Source organism: Odocoileus virginianus, chromosome 33 (genome assembly GCF_023699985.2).
Source record: "Odocoileus virginianus isolate 20LAN1187 ecotype Illinois chromosome 33, Ovbor_1.2, whole genome shotgun sequence".
NCBI classification, from domain to species: domain Eukaryota; kingdom Metazoa; phylum Chordata; class Mammalia; order Artiodactyla; family Cervidae; genus Odocoileus; species Odocoileus virginianus.
In genome coordinates, this window is record NC_069706.1 from 32,918,807 (window position 1) to 32,937,540 (window position 18,734).

At 55.9% G+C, this 18,734-nt stretch overlaps 1 protein-coding gene across 3 annotated transcripts in view; it reads left to right on the plus strand.

The window, feature by feature from the left end:
* Window positions 1-2,613: 2,613 nt before the first annotated feature.
* The window catches only part of SRRM3 (serine/arginine repetitive matrix 3), a 52,877-nt gene continuing 36,756 nt past the window's right edge, over window positions 2,614-18,734 (plus strand). For all 3 annotated transcript variants that reach the window (XM_070460242.1, XM_070460243.1, XM_070460244.1), the window contains exon 1: window positions 2,614-2,822. In XM_070460242.1, the coding sequence (XP_070316343.1) occupies window positions 2,627-2,822 (196 nt within the window). In that variant the 5' untranslated portion in view covers window positions 2,614-2,626. The remainder of the gene's footprint in view (window positions 2,823-18,734) is intronic.

The window sequence follows — 18,734 nt, forward strand, 5'->3', positions numbered from 1 at the left end:
TATTTTATGAGGCTCATTGGAAGGGTTCATTGATTGAGTGCTAGCCAAGCAAAGATGTATGTTTCTGGGGAGAGTGAGTGGGGAGGGAACAGGCACTAACTGGCATCCAGGACCCAGGCTTGGGCCATGTAGACACCCTGGGGGTGAAGAAAAGACACAGTTTCAGGAGGTAGAAGGTCTGCAGGGAGAAGGGGGAATTGGAAAGCTCAAAGACTCACAGGATTCTGACTTAGAGACTGGACTTAAGAGGGAAGGTGATGGGCCAGGGACCCAGAATGAAGTCGCCAGCACTTTCAAAAGTTTAATGGAAAAGAGTCTGATGAAGGGACTATACACAGAGATGGGGGTGGGGATAGGAGAATGGACCAGTGAGGGACAGAGAAGCACCCAGCAACTTCTCACAGCAGGAGCCGTTAGCTCCTCCAGGTCTGAAGTGCCACCGGGAGGAAACTTAATGCCAGAGCTTGCCCAGGAAAATGGAGCCGTGGATGTGGGGATGCTGGACCAGAGCTGGAGAGGAACTGGGCAGGGGAATAAACACCTAACCTCTCTCCTCCCACCCTTCGTTCTGCTAGTGATGTTTCCCCTCGGATGAACCCAATCAGTAGCCAAGAAGGGGACCTGGTAATCAATCTGCAGAGGTCAACCTCCCAAGACCCAGAAGAGGGCAAAGAAGGAGAAGCAGGGACCAGAGGGGCAAGCGGAGGAAAACCAGCGCAGATGCTGATGCCACTGATACAATAAGCAACACAAGGGAAGGAGCTCCTTTTGGAAAACTGGCAGGCTGGTAGGGAAACCAAGACAGAGGTCTATTCCTCTGAACCAGGGCATGGGAGTACAAAGGGTGAGGGGGCGACTCGGGCTAAGAGGCTGCCTAGGTTTCCAGGGCTCCCTCATCCCAGATATGGTAGAAAAGAGGGCCCAAGGCAGCGGGGGACGCTTGCCTGCAGCCAGCTTGCAGGCCCCTCCGCCCTTCTCACTAAAGCAGCTCCCACTGTGAATCCACGGGGCAGGGTTGCAGAGGCAGAAGGGAGGGGGCAGGAAGAGGGGTGCCCAGCTTGGGGCAATGTGTTCCCAGGCATTAGCCCCAAACAGAGCTGAGGCTGGGGCTGGCCATGAACTGAATCAGTGCAGTGACATTTCAAAATACTAACGTGACTTCATTTAAGGCACTGGCTTTAGCCCGGGAGAGTGCCGCCCCCCTGTTCCTCCTATGGCTTCCTTCACCCTCGCCCCTCCACACACCCAGCCATGCTCCCCAGGCAAGGGGCCCTCTCCCAGCCCTTGATCTGCCTACTCCCAGCTCTGTCTTGGGAGTCCCCGCCAGGCAAAAGGGGGCAGCCCCCTCCGAGGCAGGGGAAGCAAACACATTGGTGCTAGGCCAGCTCAAGACCCCAGCATATGAAATATTCATGCAGCCAGAAGGCAGGAGACCAGCAAAGGACTCGCCCCTGGGGCTATGAGGCTGCAGTACTGGCGGCAGCAGCTGTAGCCCACCCCTCTGCCCCACCCCAAGCTTTGTTCTGCAGACCCAACGGGCCTGCAGTGCCCCGGATCCCAACCACTTACACACAGGCCCCAACACACACTCCAACGACATACAGTAGGTGAAGAAACTTGCGGGAAAGGAAAGGGGAGGGGAGGAGGGTACAGACGGAATATAGAAACAGACACACATATATACAGATGGGTTTGTAAGATTCACAACAAACATTTACTTGGATGACTCTCAGGGTCATGCAAAGTGTTCTTCTTTTTTAATATTTATTAAATTTTGGCTGCATCAGGTTTTAGTTGCAGCACAATGATCTTCCACTGTGGCCCGCGGCCTCTAGGTGCAGCACACCAGCTTTGCTGCCCCAGGGCATGTGGGATCTTAGTTCCCTAGCCAGGGATCAAACCCGGGTCCCCCACACCGTGAGGCGGATTCTTAACCACTGGACCACTAGGGAAGTCCCGCAAAGGCCTTCTTATAATCTGCACCCCAGGTGCCTCCCTTGCCTCACCCCGTCCCTCTGCAGCCTCCGACCTGCTCTGGGACTTCAGCCCTGCCTCCTAAGACAGCACAAGGTCACTGCTCATGGCTCCAAGCAAATGCCTTGTCTTCCCTGGCCTCCTCCCACGACAGAAAGGTCTCTGTGCTTCCAATGCTCCTTGCAGAGTCTGCCCCACCCCTGAATTCCCTCCACTCAGCCGGCTCACTGTCCAGCAGAGGAAACGCAGGTGGGCGCTGCAGGACGACAGGCTTCCAAGGTCACGAAGAGAGTAACCAAAGGGGGACTTGAACTCAAGAGTCCAGACAGCCAACTCAGCACCACAGAAGGTCCAGCGATTCTGTTCTCAAAAATCTCCCTCCTTTGGAATGTCTCCCACCACCTCGCCTGGGCTCGGTCAGGCTACCAGGATGCATGATGAAAGGGGGCATCCCAGCGTGATCTCTTGCTCCACCCCCGACCCCTAAGTCGTGGAACAGGTCACTGCAGTGGAGATTCTTTCCCTCAACGCCCTCCTCCACGACAGACGCCCAGTCCCTTGACTCGGTTGCGGGCGGCCTCCAGGCCTGTGGAGGGCGCTGTAGGTGCTGGGCCGCTCTGGCCTGCAAGCGGCGGGCTGGGAGGCCGCCTCCATGGTGGTGCGCTGTCCAGCATTTCAGCAATCGGCGGCGGCGCCCGCGGGGAGACGGAGGGCGCGGGGCCGCGGGGGCCGTGGAGCTACCCTGCCGAGCCGAGCCGAGCCGAGGAGGCGGCCCGGAGGCCACCCAGACAAGCGGGACCAGAGGGCCTGGCTCCAGCACCCGGCGGAGAGCAGCAGTCAGCAGGGAGGTGAGAGCCCAGGCTGGGGCGGGGGCATTACCCAGAGGGGTTGGGGCTGGGTTGGATCTTGGGCCTCCCCAGCTGGGCCAGGGCCCAGAGTCCACGGAACCCAGAGCGGACGGTAGCGGGTGGGGGACTGTCTGTGTGTTTGGTCGGGGGGTGCGAGGCACCTGGGGAGCAGAGATGAGGAACATTGTTCATTTCACTGAGAGGGATGGAGAAAGTGAGAACCCTGCCGGGTCACAGGCAGGACTCCACTGAGCTTAAATGACCACGGCCTGGTCCATAAGGATGCTAGAGAGGCACCCAACTGCAGTCCAGTTGCCCTCTTGCAATTGAGAAGAAGGACCTGCTCCCTAAGGAAGGGAAAGACCAGTGAAGAGACTCTGTGGAGATGCTGGTCACTGGGAGGGATGAAGGGAGCAGGCCCCCACCTGAGTGCTGGGCCTCTGTCCAGCACAGGGTGGCAGCATCAGGGACAGTCTGGCCCCTTTCTCAGCTGCCCAAATGCCCCTGGGGAGGCAGAAGCTGGCAACAAGAACTGGGTCTCACACAGGATGGCATTTACTCTCTCACTGGGGAGAAAATGAAGGACACAGAAGAGATAATAACCATTAGGAGTTTTGGGGGGGGGTTCTCTGTGGTCTCTCTGGGTTCCCAGGGAGGGTTTTGGGGGCTCACAGTGAGTCCAACCAACCCCAGAACAAATTCTTGGTTTAAAGAGAGAGAGAGATAGAGAGAGAGAGAGAGAAGAGACGCAGCCTCTTTCTTGCCTCCTCCTCACCCTCCCTCCCGGAGCTCCTGCCTGGACAGTGTGAAGCCTCCTGCAGTTCCTGCTCCTGGCGGCAGGTCCATTGTGGGGATGGGTTTGAAGGGGAGCAAGAGAAGGGCACCCAGGTCTAACCTGGTACTCCAGTGTCTGTGCTCTATCCCAGCCATAACTTCTCACTTTCCCAAGACCTCACTCACTCATCCACTTCTGGCTCAAGGGGCCTGGGTTGACCTTTTGTCCCATGACAAGAGAAAAGGCAGGTGCTTCGATGGAGACCTGAGCAGGGTTTGGAGAATTTCTCTGTAGAGGGGGCATCTTAAGGTCATGGTCTCAGCAGGTGTCAGATCCTTACCCAGCCAGAAATAGGACCAAGCCGGCTCAGAAATTGCTCCCACACATCAGCTTTTCGGTTCCTTAACTTTATGCCCCATCCCACTCTCCTATGAGCAATGGAGGAGGAATTCCTGAAGAGCGAATAAAGAGTGGTTTGGATTTTAAAAGGTGGAGTTGAGTGGGTAGAAAGTCATGGACTTTGAAGTGTGAGAGACATGGGTTCACATCTAAGCTGTGTGACTTCAGGTAAACCACTTAACCTTTCTGAGTCTGTTTCCCAATCTGTAAAACAGGTATAGCGTTAACAGCATCTACTTTGGTGGTCAAAGAAATAATTCAACTATTTATTGGATAGGAAACTAATTTTAAGCTATGCAATGCTGGGCAAGTTTTAGTAAATCAAACACAAGTAAGAATTTTTAAGGAGAAGCTACAAAAAGGGGGGAATGTTTTTAGTATTGTTTGAAGCACATCTTTCTTTTCTCAGAGTGGGTAGACATTGGCTTAGGGTCTCATACCAGGCTCCATACTAGGCTACAGTTAACTCAGTTCATCCTCATGAAAACTTAACAAGGAAGCCATCAATGTCCCCATTTCACAACTGAGAAATGAGACTTGAATGACTTTCACAAGGTCATGAAGCCACCCAAGCTGTCTTCCCTGGGACAGGAGTGGAGCTGATATCCTGTCATGGCCCCTTGATATCAAGACCCAGTTAAATGTCAGTTTCTTGATTCATGATGCCAGCTTTCCAGGTGAGAAGCCTGAGGCGTATGGGTGAGGAGGTGTGATGCAGTGAGGAGCCGACTCCCCCAAGGTCACTGGGATATTTGGAGGTGGAACGTGCTTTGAATTGTCCAGCTGGGTGCCCCCATCACAACCCAGCCCCGCCACCACCACAGCTGCCAGAGGGGGAGCCTGGGCCTGGCAGGCCCATCTGCTCACCGCCCCACCCACTCTCACCTTCTCTGCCTGCCAGCCTCTTGCTGACCTCGGCAAGCTGGTGGCCGCCTGTTCCTCTCTGGGCGGTTAGCCCTCACCCCTGTGATGAGGCCATGGTCCAGAGCAACTGCCAGCATTGCTGTTGTTGGCCTCCCCCACGGGCTTTTCCTCTGCCTGCTTCTTGCTGCCGGTGGGGCAGAATTGTAGCTCCTCCGGTCCCAGCAGCCAGCCAGGGTGCCTCTGAGGTGATGGGGGAGAGCCCCCCCCACCGCCTTCCTTAACTCCTACACACACTCTGAGCCCCTGCCACAGGCCTGTCACTTCTCACACATTATCTCATTTCATCCTCACATAACCGGGTGCCAAAGCTGCCACCGTCTCCCTTTCACAGAGGAGCAAAACGAGACCTGCAAGGGACGTGATGTTCCCAAGGTCACAGAGCAAGGTCTCAGGGCAATCCTAGGCTACTGCCTCAGGGGCCCAGCGTGGCTCCCACAGTAGCACTCTGCTCTATTCCCCAGGCTCTCCTTCGTGAGGACCAGCCAGGGCACTGGGGGTTGGCAGGGGTTGGATGGAGGGATGGGAGAGAGGGGCATGTGATGGAGTTCAAGGATCTTCCTTCTGGGCCCATCTCTGCTCCTAGTGTGAGCTTGAACAGGCCCCTTCCTGTCTGCAGGCCTCAGTGTCCTCAACCGTAAAATAAAAGGGTTTGACCAGATGACCCCCACCCCCGGCCCCCCACTGAAGGCCCTGCCAGCACTAAGATTTTAAGATCTCTCTGCTCCATAAATCTGTGTGTCAGGAAGCCTGTGGTTCCATCAGCAGAGGTAGAGTCCATCCCCAGTGTATGAAGGTTAGGTTTATTCATTGGAACTGAGATTTAAAATTCACGCATCCCCCTCCTAGGGTCTTTCCAGGTGGTGCTAGTGGTAAAGATCCTGCCTGCCAATGCAAGAGACATAAGAGATGTGGGTTCTATCCCTGGGTTGGGAAGATCCCCTGGAGTAGGGCATGGCACCCCACTCCAGTATTCTTGCCTGGAGAATCTCATGGAGAGAGGAGTCTGGCAGGCTATGGTCCATAGGGTTGCAAAGAGTTGGACATGACTGAAGCGACTTAGCCCATGCACCCACATCCCTCCTAACTACAAACCTGGGGTCTTGACTCAAAAGAGGAAAATGTGCCTGGAAGAGGCCCAGTGGCTCACCAGGAGATTGTGCTTCTATGGCCGAGCCAGGATGGAGCCCTCCCGGCCCAAGATTTGAGGTGACCTGCAGAGACACTAAAGATGCTCTCCACACTCCTCCTGGAGTTGTTCACAAAATCCCAGGAACCCCACGCCCCACCAGGACATGTATACATGGGTCCTACATCCAGGGGAGCAGCCGGGGTACAGTGGTGGAGGCTCATTCTTAGAGTGTTGGGGAGAGGAAGAGACTTTGCAGCTGACGCTCCAAAGAAAGCAGGCAGAGCCCTGCCGGAGGAGTGGGTTGGTAGGGCCATGGTTCTGGTTCAGGCTGTGTTGGGGAAGGAGCAGCCAGGCAAGACATGGGGGAGTTCCTTCTCAATTCCAACATCTGGGCTCAGCCAGAGGGGAAAGGGATTGAGGAGAGAAAGGAGGAGGGCCCCGGCTGAAGGCAGGCAACTCCGCGGGTCATGGAGGCTCAGGAAGGGGGAGGAGGCTCAGGGAGGTGGTACTCAGAGAAAGGAGGGCAACCATGAGTGGAGAGGAGTTAGAAGAAGGAAGGGGGGCTCAGTAGAGGGGAGTGAGGTCAGAGAGGAGGAGGGGGTTAGAGAAGGGAGGGGCGGAGTGAGAGCACAGGAGGAGCCCGTGATGGCGGGGGACTGTTACCGTTACCGTTACCGACAGTTACAGACCCCAGCCTGGCCCAGCCGAGGTCTTCCCTGGGGCCTTGTGCCCGCTGACACTCCTGGGTTCCCCTCCCTTCACCTTCCTCTGGATCATGAGAACGGGATGGCATCAGCTCTCTTGACTCTGTATCATCCAGGACAGGGTTCTTAGGGGACCTGTGCAAGCGAGCCAGGCAGGCCCTGGCTGCCCCTTGTGCCTGGGAGAGAGACCTCGGTGGCCAGGTGTGCCCGGGCTCCAGAGCAGTCCCCTAACCCCCAGGGGCTCCTCGCTTATAGCCCAAAGCCGCCCGCCCATCCGTCTGCGTCGCTGCTTCCCCAGCAGTCAGCCTGGCCTCAGCATCCTGCCGCCCCCGCCCTGGCCTCTTGCCCACTGCAGAGGCTGCTGTGCCAGCTGAAGCATCCTGCCGGGGCCTGGGAGGACTGGAGGGGGACCTGAGCCCAGTGAACCAGACCCTGAGGCCCAAGCAGCTTACTGAGCTGGGGTGGGGTGGGGTAGGGGGGTTGCCCTTAGCCTGCCTGTTTCTAGCTTCCAGAATGGCCTGTGGCTCTGAGATCTCTCCTAGGACTGAGACTCCTCCCCACCCCCATCCCCCCCAAACTCCCTAGGATGGAGACAAGTAAGTTTCGTTGAATTCTTCTGATGTTAAGAATGGTGCATCCTCACCGGGTTAGACTTGGGGGATAGAAAAACCGAGGAGAGAAAGGGCATGTGTGGTCCCACCGCTCAGAGGCAGCCATGGTGAACAAAGGGGTCCTTCCTACCAGGATTTTGTCCGTGTGTTCACAGATACATAGCATTAAATAACTGGGAACACCCTGTTGAGCAAAGTCGACATGCTATTTTTCACTCTATAGTGAGAATTCTCTGATATCCTTAAAGATTCTGCAAAAAGCCTACTTTTCAGGCCAGATGGACCCTGGGCACAGGTCGCGCAGCTTCCCCAGCAGCCAGGGAGAGCTGCGGCTGTGGGGTGGGGGACCTGCTCTTCTTCTATCCTCTTGGGTGGGGCACACCTTGGGGGGCTGCTGGTCATGGGTTTCCCTTGGGGAGGATGACTCTGGGGCCTGTGCCAGGGTCAGCTGGGGACTGGGGCAGCGGGGGTGGGGGGTGCTGCCTCCCTCTGCCAGGGACCACGGTGGGTGGGGGAGGGCCAAGGTGGCTGGGGGAGGTGGAGCAGGAGGCAGTCCTACATCCCCTGGGCGGGGTGAGAACCTGGACCCACTCAGACCTTAGAAGAAGGAGCTCAGAACTGGGAATCAGGCGACTGCCAATCTCCTGGGCTCTGGTCGCATCTTGACCCCCACCTCCACAATCAGGTCTGTTTCCCTTCCCCGTGAAATGGGCCTGATAACACCAGGTGCACACTGCCAAGTGATTCGGGTGGTGAGTGTGAAGGCACCCAAGGAGGGACAAGGCCCAGTGCACGGCCCAGAGGTGGCGGTCATTCGAGTGTGAATGCCTCGAGTGCCTCCTATTTTCCCGGCATCGTATGAACACCGGGGACTTAGCCATGAAGCCAACACCGACCCTCACCTTGAGGAGCTCCCACGCTAGGGGGAAACGGAGGAGTGAAGTAACTGAGTGATGACCGTTGAGGTTCTGCTCGGGACTAAGATGTCCCAGAGATGTGGACAGCCAGAGGAGGTGCTAGGGAGAGAGACCTTGAAGTTGGGCTTTGGAGAGAAACAGAAAAGGTGCCAGACAGAAGAAGTAGAGGTAAGGCACTCCTGATCACAGCGGGGCCACGCCCCCAGGGATGAGAAGTCCCAGTGAACTAAGAGGATAGCCGATGATCTAACCTAGCCATGGCATGCTTGAAGGTAGAGGGCAACCCCAGGGGTGTGGCCAGCCAGGTCAGGCCTTGAAGGACCTTGAAAACCACTGTTAGGGCTGGGAGTTGGCTTGGAAAGGGATGAGAGTCAAGGAAGGCTTTGGAGCAGGGTCATGAAATGATCAGACCCACATTTAAGGAAGCCCCCTCTGGCTGCCTTGGAGGGGAGGACAATGGAGAGAAGAGACCAAGGATAGGAGGCCAGGGTCGGGGTGGGGCACAGCTGCAGTGGGGTGGGTGTGGGGGATGTGCCCCCAGGAGATTTGACAGGGGTGGAACTAGGCCAGGCTCACCAGGGGGCAGGGGTCTGGGTAGGGTCAGAGTGGTGGGGGTGGGGGTGGGTAGGTGGGGGGGGTGCAGAAGTGGCTGACACAGCTGTCAGCACCGAAGAACCAGGATGGCGAAGTGGGCTTCAGGCCAGGCAGAGGGGCCCAGCCATCTCTTCTCCCAGCAGGTGGCCAGAGCGGGATGGAGTGGAAGCTGGAACTTGCAGCAGGTCTTGCCTCCAGGCAGCCCTGTCCCCCCTCCATGCCTGGCAGAATCTCTCATGCTTCCTTGTCCTTTTGACCCATCTGTTATTGACCCCAGAACACGTCTCTTCCCTGCCTCCCAATTTCTCTCTTCCTCTGCTCCTCATACATCAGAAAGTAGGGGCGGTCATTCATTCATTCATCAAACATGAGCTCAGCAGCCCCTCTGAACTAAAACACTCAGTTATCATTGTCATCCCCAAGCCCCGTGCTCAGCACTGGAGAAAGGGAGGAGCCGCCTTCCGTCTAGTGGGGAGTCAGGCCCAAGAGTTGGTGAATATTTGGGGATAGAATATGGGTTACATGGGACCATCCAGAGAGCTGCTGGGGCACTGGTGTTGGGGGCAGGGTGGCCCAGCTGGTTGATGTTGGAGCCAGCTTCACAGATGGTCCCCAGAGGAGGAGGACAGGTCTTCCAGGGGGAGAAAAAGGGGAAGGGCATTTCTGGCAGAAGGAACAGCCTGAACAACAGTCCTGGAGGAGGGAAGAGACCCAGGCACTTGAGGAAGAGGGTGGCCGGAGAGGCTAAGGAACGTGGGGCCAGGCTGGAGAGGGAGACCTCGTGAGGAGCCTTAATGCCAGGCTGCGTAGTCTGGCCTTTCTCCTGCAGGCAGCAGAGAAACCAAGGGAGGTTTCCCGCAGGTAAGCACATGGCCAGAGCAATTTCAGGAAGGTCATCTCTGAAGGGCAGGCAGGGCTGGACAGATGGAGTGGACAGGGGGGCCAGCGGTATGCTTTCAGGACACAGGTCACGTGGCCTGGGACCGCCCCTGCCGCAGCTGGGACACCCAGAACCGCGGCAGCCATGGCCTCCAGGTGCAGAGTACCAGCCTCGGTATTTCCAGAACCGTCCATGAACAGCAGGTTCCTGGGGCCCGCCCGTGTAGAACCTGATTGTAGGGCCTGGGGGCAGGGTCTGAATTTTTTTTAACATTTCATTTTATACTGGAGTAGAGCCGATTAACCACGCTGAGATAGTGCCAGGTGGTCAGCAAAGGGGCTCCCCGGGGACTACCCATGCTAGCAGCGAGAACCGGGGCCTCTGCTTTGCAGATGCTCTGTCCTTGGCCTGCGTGCTCTTCTTCCCGCTTCCTTTACCTCCGTGACCTTCAGTCTCTGCTCCCACGTCTTCTGTGGAATTGCCTTGTTCCAAGCCCCCAGGTCCCGCCTCTTTCCCGCCCCGCCTTTTACACTCTGTCCTCCTGGCTGCCTCCCTCGGTAACCATCCGGGGCACCCATTTGGCATCTCCCACGTGCCAGGCACCATCGCAAGGTTTCACACGTCCTACCTCATTTAGTCCTCGCAACGTCTTACAACAGCGGCTGTTGAAGCACAGAGGGATTGTTAGCGTCACCAGCGTCACCCAGCAAAGAGGCTGCGAAGAGCCTGCGCTGTTCTGTGACGTCCCAGACGAGGAGCTCTTTGAGGGCAGCAGCCCTGTGCTGTTCCTCGTCGTAGGTGCCCAGAGCAAGCGGAGGGCCAGGCATGTGGGAGGTGCTCGGTTTTTCTCATCTGTAGAATGGGCAATTCCCCTCCAAGACTGCTCCGCAGCTTGGGCGAGTCCGGGGCCCTGGTGGGGGTTGTAAACTCTGAGGTGTACGGACTGGGGTGGAGCCGGGCGAGGCAGCAGAGGGGGAACTGCTCGCTCCGACTTTGGGGTGGAACCATTTCCCAGATAGGATGCCTTTCTGCCTCCTCTGCTGTGCTGAGATTCAGCCTCTTGTAGAATCAGACTCTCTCACATCTGGCCGGGGGCCGGGGAAGGGTTGTGGCCGGGGTGGGGTCGAACCCCCTGATGAAGATTCTGGGGCCCAAGGCAGAGCCAGGTGGGGACTCGGAGAGGCCACAGCTGCCAGAGTGACCCCCCCATTCTCCCTGTGAACTTACCCGGCTTGTCCTTTCCCAGAGCAAGGAGGGCCCCCCCGCCCCCCTGCCATCCCTGCCTCCCACCCACCATCCCTCGGGAGCCATAGGTTATTGTCAATGATGTTGTTAATTAACTGCTTAATTAACTATTTAGGCTAATCAGATTAATTGACATTAATTGGCTACCATTTGTCAAGGACCCTGGAAAGCGGTGCGGCTCAGAGTTGAAACGTGTGACTGGGTCTGGGCAGGGGCGTGGGGCGGAGTTGTCAGCGCCCTGCGGAGCTGGGGGAGCAGGCAGCAGGCAGGGGCAGGACGGAGGGCACAGGATGGCTACCCAGGTGGTGCCTCTCCTGGCAGCTCAGGGGGACAGTCCTTGGACACCTGAGTCCTGGGTCTTCATGCTTTGGGAACTGCACTACCACTTCCTTTCCCATAGTTGCATTTAAACAAAAAAAAAAAGTCTGATGAAGTACCAGAGGCAAGAGTGAGTACTTTCCATTCCCAAGGGCTACAAAGACCTCAGAGTGGGGAGAGACCTTAAAATCCTAAATAAGCTGTGATGTAAGTAGGTCACCACCTAACAACTGTGGGGATGACGTACACACGTTTGGTTTTTTAAGAAGGGAAAGATGAAGCAGTATAGGGTAGATCAACGATGCAAAATATTAAACTGCGATAAAATGATCCGATTTGCATTATTTAGTCAATGACAGCCCCCAAAACCCACAGTACATTTTTATACCTGTTTTAAAACACAACTTACAGTTTTAAATTATAGCACTTGAAACAAAAAAGAAAAAACTACTATGAAATGCATCCTACGTTTTGGAAAAAGAAAAAAAAAAAAGGCAACCCACTCAAAACTGAAAGTGTGAATTTGTCTTCAAAGCCATTCTCTCAAGATTAAATGGCTCCCACATCTAGTCCAATGCTGGGCTGGAAGATGGTAGCCTGCAGCCATGTCTGGACTTCTTCACTGACCCCCCCAACTCCAGAGGGTCCCTTCCCCTCTCTGGTGAATCCCTGGCCTAGCTTCCTGATGTGCTTACGGGGGGCATAGGAGGTGTGGGTTTCGAGTATTCTGGAGATGAATACAAATGTGAGGGGAGAAAGGAGGTCCGTGTTGGTGGGAGAGTCAAGCTCCCAGGATGACGGGTCCTTCAGGGTGTGAGGAAGGCTCCCGGCTTGATGACAGAGGTCTCAAGCATGGTGAGAAGACTTAGAGGATGAATGTAGGGTCTCTCTCCCCCTTTGCTGCCCGATCCTGCAGCCCCTGGGGAAGGAAGGACCAGAAGAGACTGGAGGCGGTTGCCTAGCAACGAGAGGCGCATCTGGATCGATGGGAATGGCAGACGAGGCTCCAGCCCCCAGCCCGATTCTCTCTTTGATCTCACCCAGCCCAGCAGAAACCTGGGGGGGATGCCCAGGGCAGCCTGCCTGATTAAAGCTGAGTCAATAGAGGGAATTTTCCATAATGAGATTGTGTGGGCAGCAGAGGCAGCTGCCCTGTCTCCCTGCTCTACCCTCCCCAGTGGGTGGAAGGGACTTGTCTGTCTGTCCAGCACACACCCTTCCTGCTGATAGCTCCAACAGGGGCATGGGGTACATCACCACCCAGCTTGGACTCTTTCAAGTGTTGGGCTGCCAAGAATTCAGAGCCCAGCCCTGCCCTGGCCCCACTAGTATCCAGGCCCCAGTGCTTAGTCCAGATGGAGAAACTGAAGCCTGAAAAGGGGAAAAAGATCTGGTCATACAGCTTCTAGCCCATCTTCCCTTTCCTTAACCCAGCTCTCAGGTGTGAACCAGGGTGGGTCTGACCTGTGTGGGGGGAAGAAGCGGGTTAAGGAAATAATGAAGCTGATGACAACTCGGGGCACCTCTGGTTTTACTCCAGGCCTTCCCTGGTGGCTCAGCTGGTAAAGAAGCCGCCTGCAGTGCGGGAGACCTGGCTTCGCTCCCTGGGTTGGGAAGATCCCCTGGAAAAGGGAACAGCTACCCACTCCAGTGTTCTGGCCTGGAGAGCCCCCTGGACTGTCTAATCCATAGGGTTTCAAAGACTCAGACACGACTGAGCGACTCTCACTTTCAGCCCCAGAGGCCAGCTTGGGAGAGTCCTCGGAGAACATGGTGTCCTGACACCTTAGGTGGCTCTCTCTAGGACGCTACCCCAAGGCCATCTGGCTTGAACCCTCCCCAGGACACAGACGTCACCACTTCCCTGGCAGCCCAGGCCATCAGTGACAGCTCAGCCATGATAAGGTTCTTTTCTCAGTCTCCTCCCTGCAACCCCAAATCTCCATTCGCGCCCAGGCAGCCACAGGGAATCTGTGGCTTTCTGTTCCCTGTCTGGAAGTCTACAGTTCTCTGAAGGCCACTGAGGGCCGTGAAAAGAAATAAAGTGGGCTGGGTGGGGGCAGGGATTCCTTTGTTCTACTAAAACACAGGGGAGGGGAGCCTAAAACACAGCTTACTTGTCTGATACCAGTACTGGTCTATACGGGCTGCTTCCTGGGTTGAACTGGTCTATATTGTTTTCAGTGACCAGTATTGTGAGTTCTCTCTGTTCCACTGGTCTGCAATGGTCTGTGGGTTCCCTGCATTTTTGTGGTTGTTCAGTCATTAAGTTGTGTCCCACTCTTTGCAACCCCATGGACTGCAGCCCGCCAGGCTTCCCTGTCCTTCACTATCTCCTGGAGTTTGCTCAGATTCATGTCCACTGAGTCAGTGATGCCATCCAACCATCTCATATTCTGTCATCCCCTTCTCCTGCCTTCAATCTTGCCCAGCATCAGGGTCTTTTCAAATGAGTCAGTTCTTCGCATCAGGTGGCCAAAGTATTGGAGTTTCAGCTTCAGCATCAGTCCTTCCAATGAATATTCAGGACTGATTTCCTTTAGGATTGACTGGTTGGATCTCCTTGCAGTCCAAGGGACTCTCAAGAGCCTTCTCCAATACCACAGTTCAAAAGCATAATTCTTTGGTGTTCAGCCTTCTTTATGGTCCAACTTTCACATCCATACACGACTAGTGAAAAAACCATAGCTTTGACTACACGGACCTTTGCCAGCAAAGTAGTGTGTTTGCTTTTTAATAAGCTGTCTAGGTTGGTCACAGCTTTTCTTCCAAGGAGCAAGCATCTACTCTGAACTCCTGGTTCCTCTATGGCCTGTCCTGGGTTACAGTGGTCTGCACCGGTCTCATTTAGGCTATCTTGCTTTTACTGTGGGTCGCTCTGTAGGGAGCAGACAGCTGAGGCCTCTTTGTCCCTGGGGACCTGCCATCCAGGCCCTCTGCTCTAGGAACTCAAATCAGAGCCAACAGGAGCAAAGACAGGGCCCAGGGCTGGTGGGCAGGAGCCTACGTGCCAGGCAGGGCCTTCCTATCCATTCAATGACAGAGCTGGACTCCAGGGCTTCCCAAGTACGTGACCATGTGGCCTTTGAAAATATCAACACATGTAAAGTCTGGGCATAATGAGAGTGGTAACCAGGAACCTTTGCCACTGAGGTCCCCAGAGATGGAAGGGGTTAAAAAAAAAAAGAAAAAAGAACAAGTAGTGAGCTCCCCATCACAGGCTGGGTTTCAACAAATACTCACAGATGGCTGCTTTGTGCCAAGCTCTGTGCTGGGCAATACGGGCACAAAGATGGACACAACCCAGTCCCTGCCCTTAGATAGCCCTCACCAGGTCAGGGGGCACATGGTCACAACAGAGCAAAGTAAACACTGAGGGTGGGAATCGCAGGGTGAGGCTCTGGGAGCACTGCAGAGGCGCCTCCCCCAGTGGAAGTCTGGGAGGGCTTCACGGAGGAGGTGATGCCTGAGCAGAGTTCTGTAGGATGGACCAGAAAGGGAAGAGCGCTCCAGCCACAGGGAGCAGCTTGGCCAGCATGTTCTTGGGTGGCTCAGAGCCCCACGTGTCTGAGATACAGGGGAGCTGGACAGGTTGCCCAGGACGCAGGTGCCAGCTAAGCTGCCTGGCCCTCTCCTGCGGACAGCGGACATGCCCTTCCTCCCTGGCTTCCCTCGGACACCCCACCTTGGCTCTGGGAACCTGGCCAACCCGCTGCCTCCATTCCACAGCACAGTCTGAGTCTGCAGGGCAGGAGACAGCTCCAAGCCTGCCTGCCAGGTGCAGCTGCCCCCTCCGCCCCTCCCCGCAGACAGCGCTGGAGCAGGGTGGGTGGGCAGGAGTGGGACCGTGAGGGCTGCGGCCCAGGTCCAGGCTGTCTGTCCCTCCAGCAACCAGCCCTCCCCCCAAGCCAGCCAGACCCAGCCCGGGGGCTCTAGCCGGCCTTCCCCTGTCTCCAACAGGAGCAGCAGGAAGCTCCGACTGTTGAATAATTGAGAAGGCTTTCAGCTCTCTCCCTCCCCCCTGCAGCGTCTTCTCGAGGGTTGGGTAACAAACAGCAGTGCCAGCGCCTCCCGAGAGACTCCAAGGAGGCTGGGAGGAAGCTCGCTCGGCTAACCCTCTCGCTGCCAGCCTACCGAGCGCCTTCCTCCCCGGCCTGGCCCCACAGCGTCTTTTTCCCTGTGAAGGCTGGTCCCTACTGGCCCGTGTGGGTGGCAATCCACTAGTCCCCCCAGGCGGACACTGATCTGATGCCTTATCGAACACATCAACCTCTGATTTGTCCTGTCCGTCTTCCTGGATAACTCATGCCTGTAGTGGCGGTTTAGACGAGCTGGTGTTGTTTATGGGTAGTACATCACCAACTCGATGGACACGAGTTTGAGCAAGCTCCAGGAGTTGGTGATGGACGGGGAAGCCTGGCGTGCTGCAGTCCATGGGGTCGCAAAGAGTCGGACATAACTGAGTGACTGAACGGAACTGATGGGTAGTACAGACACTAAATACTTACACACCGAACTTCTACGGTACTGGGCATGGCCGCACTGAGCATATGTTCATTCCCTCACCCCTAACGGCAGGCGGTGCCTAGATTAACCCCATTTTACAAATGAGGGAACTGAGCACAAATGAGGTCAGGTCGCCTTAAGGCCCATAGTAAGTGATCTGAACCCAGGCCAGCTCTTCTGTCACTTGCTGATCCGTCTTGGTTAATGTGGACCGAGCCATCCCTGAGAGTCAGACCTTTCTCCAGGGCAGGAGCCACCAACATCGAAGGCACCAGGCAGCCAGAGAGATCTTTCTGAAATGCAGAGCTGACCATGACCTCCCCAGCCCAGCAGCCTTCATGGGGTCCCCACAGCCTGCAGGGTATTCCTAGCTCCTCCGGCCCCTCCTGGCCCACTGTGCACAAGCCCAGGGTTCTTCCCATTTTTTCTCCAAACTGTCTTCCCATATGCCCCACACACTGCCCAAGACATCCTTCCTCCCCTTCCATGTCCATCACTGCTACTTATGTTTCATGATTCCTCCTCCAGGAAGACCTCCCAGCTATGCTCCTCCACGAATGCGCTCTAGCTCAGTTGATGTCTCTGCCACCTGTCTGTCCCCCATCCCAGCAGTTATCTTGCTTCTTCACCATGCCTCTCCACCTGCATCCCCTCTGGTGAGCCTCAGATTCACAGAGTAGCTGTGACATGAATAAGTGACTTGCCCTTAGGGCTGAGGGGCCATCTCCCATAACTCCCCAGCCCCACCACCTGGGGCAGGGAGAAGCACAGGGAAGTTTGTTCTGGCCGTGGCCTGATGACCTCTGTCACCTGCCCACGCCTGCTGGAGGTTTGGAGAAAGGTCCCGCAGGGAAGGGAGGGGTTGGCTGGAGAACCCCCTCCACCAGGCACTCGGGACACTCACCAGCATCGGGTGTGCAGCCTGGCTTCAGGGCAGGGACTGGGGTGGGGAAGGGGCGCACCCAGATTCCTCGGACACACTGCACACTGGAGATGGATTTTCTTTGCCAGATTCATCAAATATCTTGACAAAAACTATTATTGTTCCACACTCATTTCTACAAAGACCCAGACTTAGTTTCACAGGCTAAGTGCCTGGTTTCTTGTGTGTTTATCAGTTCCATCACGTTTGTGACAAAGGATTTTTTTTTTTTCCTCCAGGAAACTCAGGAAGCATGTCCCTCCCACTCCCTCACCTTGGTCCACACTGTGCTTTTTCTCTGGAAGGGTTTGCAGTCCCCACCTTCATGGGAAGACTGGTCACCATCACACACCCCGCTGCATCCTGACCCTCTTAACCCCAGGGCCCCGGGCCCCACTGTCCCTGCGCCTTCAGCCTGTGCCACACACTCCCTGCCCCTGCTTGGACCACCCCCTTCCTTAGACTCATCCTTCACAGGACCACTTCAAACACCTTTGCCCTTGTGAAGCCTTCTCTGACCATCACAGACAAAGACAGACCCACCCTGGTCTCTATTCTGCTCCCTTGGCATGGGACAGGGGTAATCAGGTCTTCAGAACAAGCTTGTCACTAAAAGAATGAGTGATCCCACCACCCTATGAGGGAGGGCACTTTTTTTTTTCTTTTTTTGGCTGCTCCACGCAGCATGTGGAATCTTAGTTCCCTGACCAGGGATCAAACCTGTGTTCCCTGCGTTGGAAGAGCAGAGTCTTTAACACTGGATTGCTAGGGAAGTCTCGGGGTAGGGACTATTGTCTCCATTTTATGGATGAGAAAGCTCAGGCTTGGGAACATTTGGTAACATTCCCTGATCACCCAGGGAGAGCTGGTAGAAGCAGAACTTGAGCTCTAATCTTCTGATCCCAAATCGAAAGCTGCTTGTTCCTGAGCCAGTGGGAGACAGCAGAAAGACTTCAGTGGCAAGAAGGTGGTTGAATTGTATGTGACCACAGGTTGAGAGTTTACGTGAAGCTGTAGGAACCTGTACTTTTGAGGGTGCGAAAGCCCTGCATCTTCCCATCATCACAGGGGAGCTGGGTCTCTGGCTGGCAGGGGGGGCGGGGAGAAGGAGACCCCCCGGGGAGTGATACTGCCCACTGGGGGAGAGAAGTTTCTAAGCTTCCGGAGCAAAAGGGGTCCCTGGGTTGGTGCCTTGTGGGCTGGAGACTGAGACACTGCACGTGAGATGGGAGATGTTTGCTGAGGCCAGTGGGGGGGGGGAGTGTGGCCAGGGAGACGGTGACCCAGGTCACCCTTGCCCTGGGCTCAGGCCTCTGCCCTCTTCTTCCCCCACAATCAGCAACTGTGCTCATCCTTGGATCTCAGTCCCCATCCCCCAATCATAGCTCAGCCTTCTGGACATCTGGATGTCCAGGGACTCCTCGCCCCCTCCACGTCCGGAAGAGGACGGTCACGCCTGACAATCACCACTGCTTATGAGACATTCGCGGCATGCCAGACACCGTGCTAGCATTTCACATGCCTTGGTCCTTTACCCAGGCCCTACAAGGAGGACGCTGTTATCAGTTCCAGTTCATCAGCAAGGAGGGCTTCCCTCGTAGCTCAGATGGTAAAGAATCTGCCTGCAGTGGAGGAGACCCAGGTTCGATCCCTGGGTTGGGAAGATCCCCTGGAGAAGGAAATGGCAGCCCACTCCAGTATCCTTGCCTGGAAAATCCCATGAACAGAGGAGCCTGGTGGGCTGCAGTCCATGGGGTGGCAAAGAGTCGGGCATGACTGAGCGACTAACACGTGTGACTTGTGTGATTAGCAAGGAAGCCAAGGCACAGAGTCTAAGCCATGTGATCAAGGTCACTCAGCTCATGTCCCCAAAGGGCACAGCCCTGTTTCCTGGCCTCAAGCCAGGCTCCCCAGGGCAGGACCGAGTCTGCTCAGACGCATATGTGGTCCACTGTTTCATCTCCCCCGACCTGGGCCGGTCACTCCCG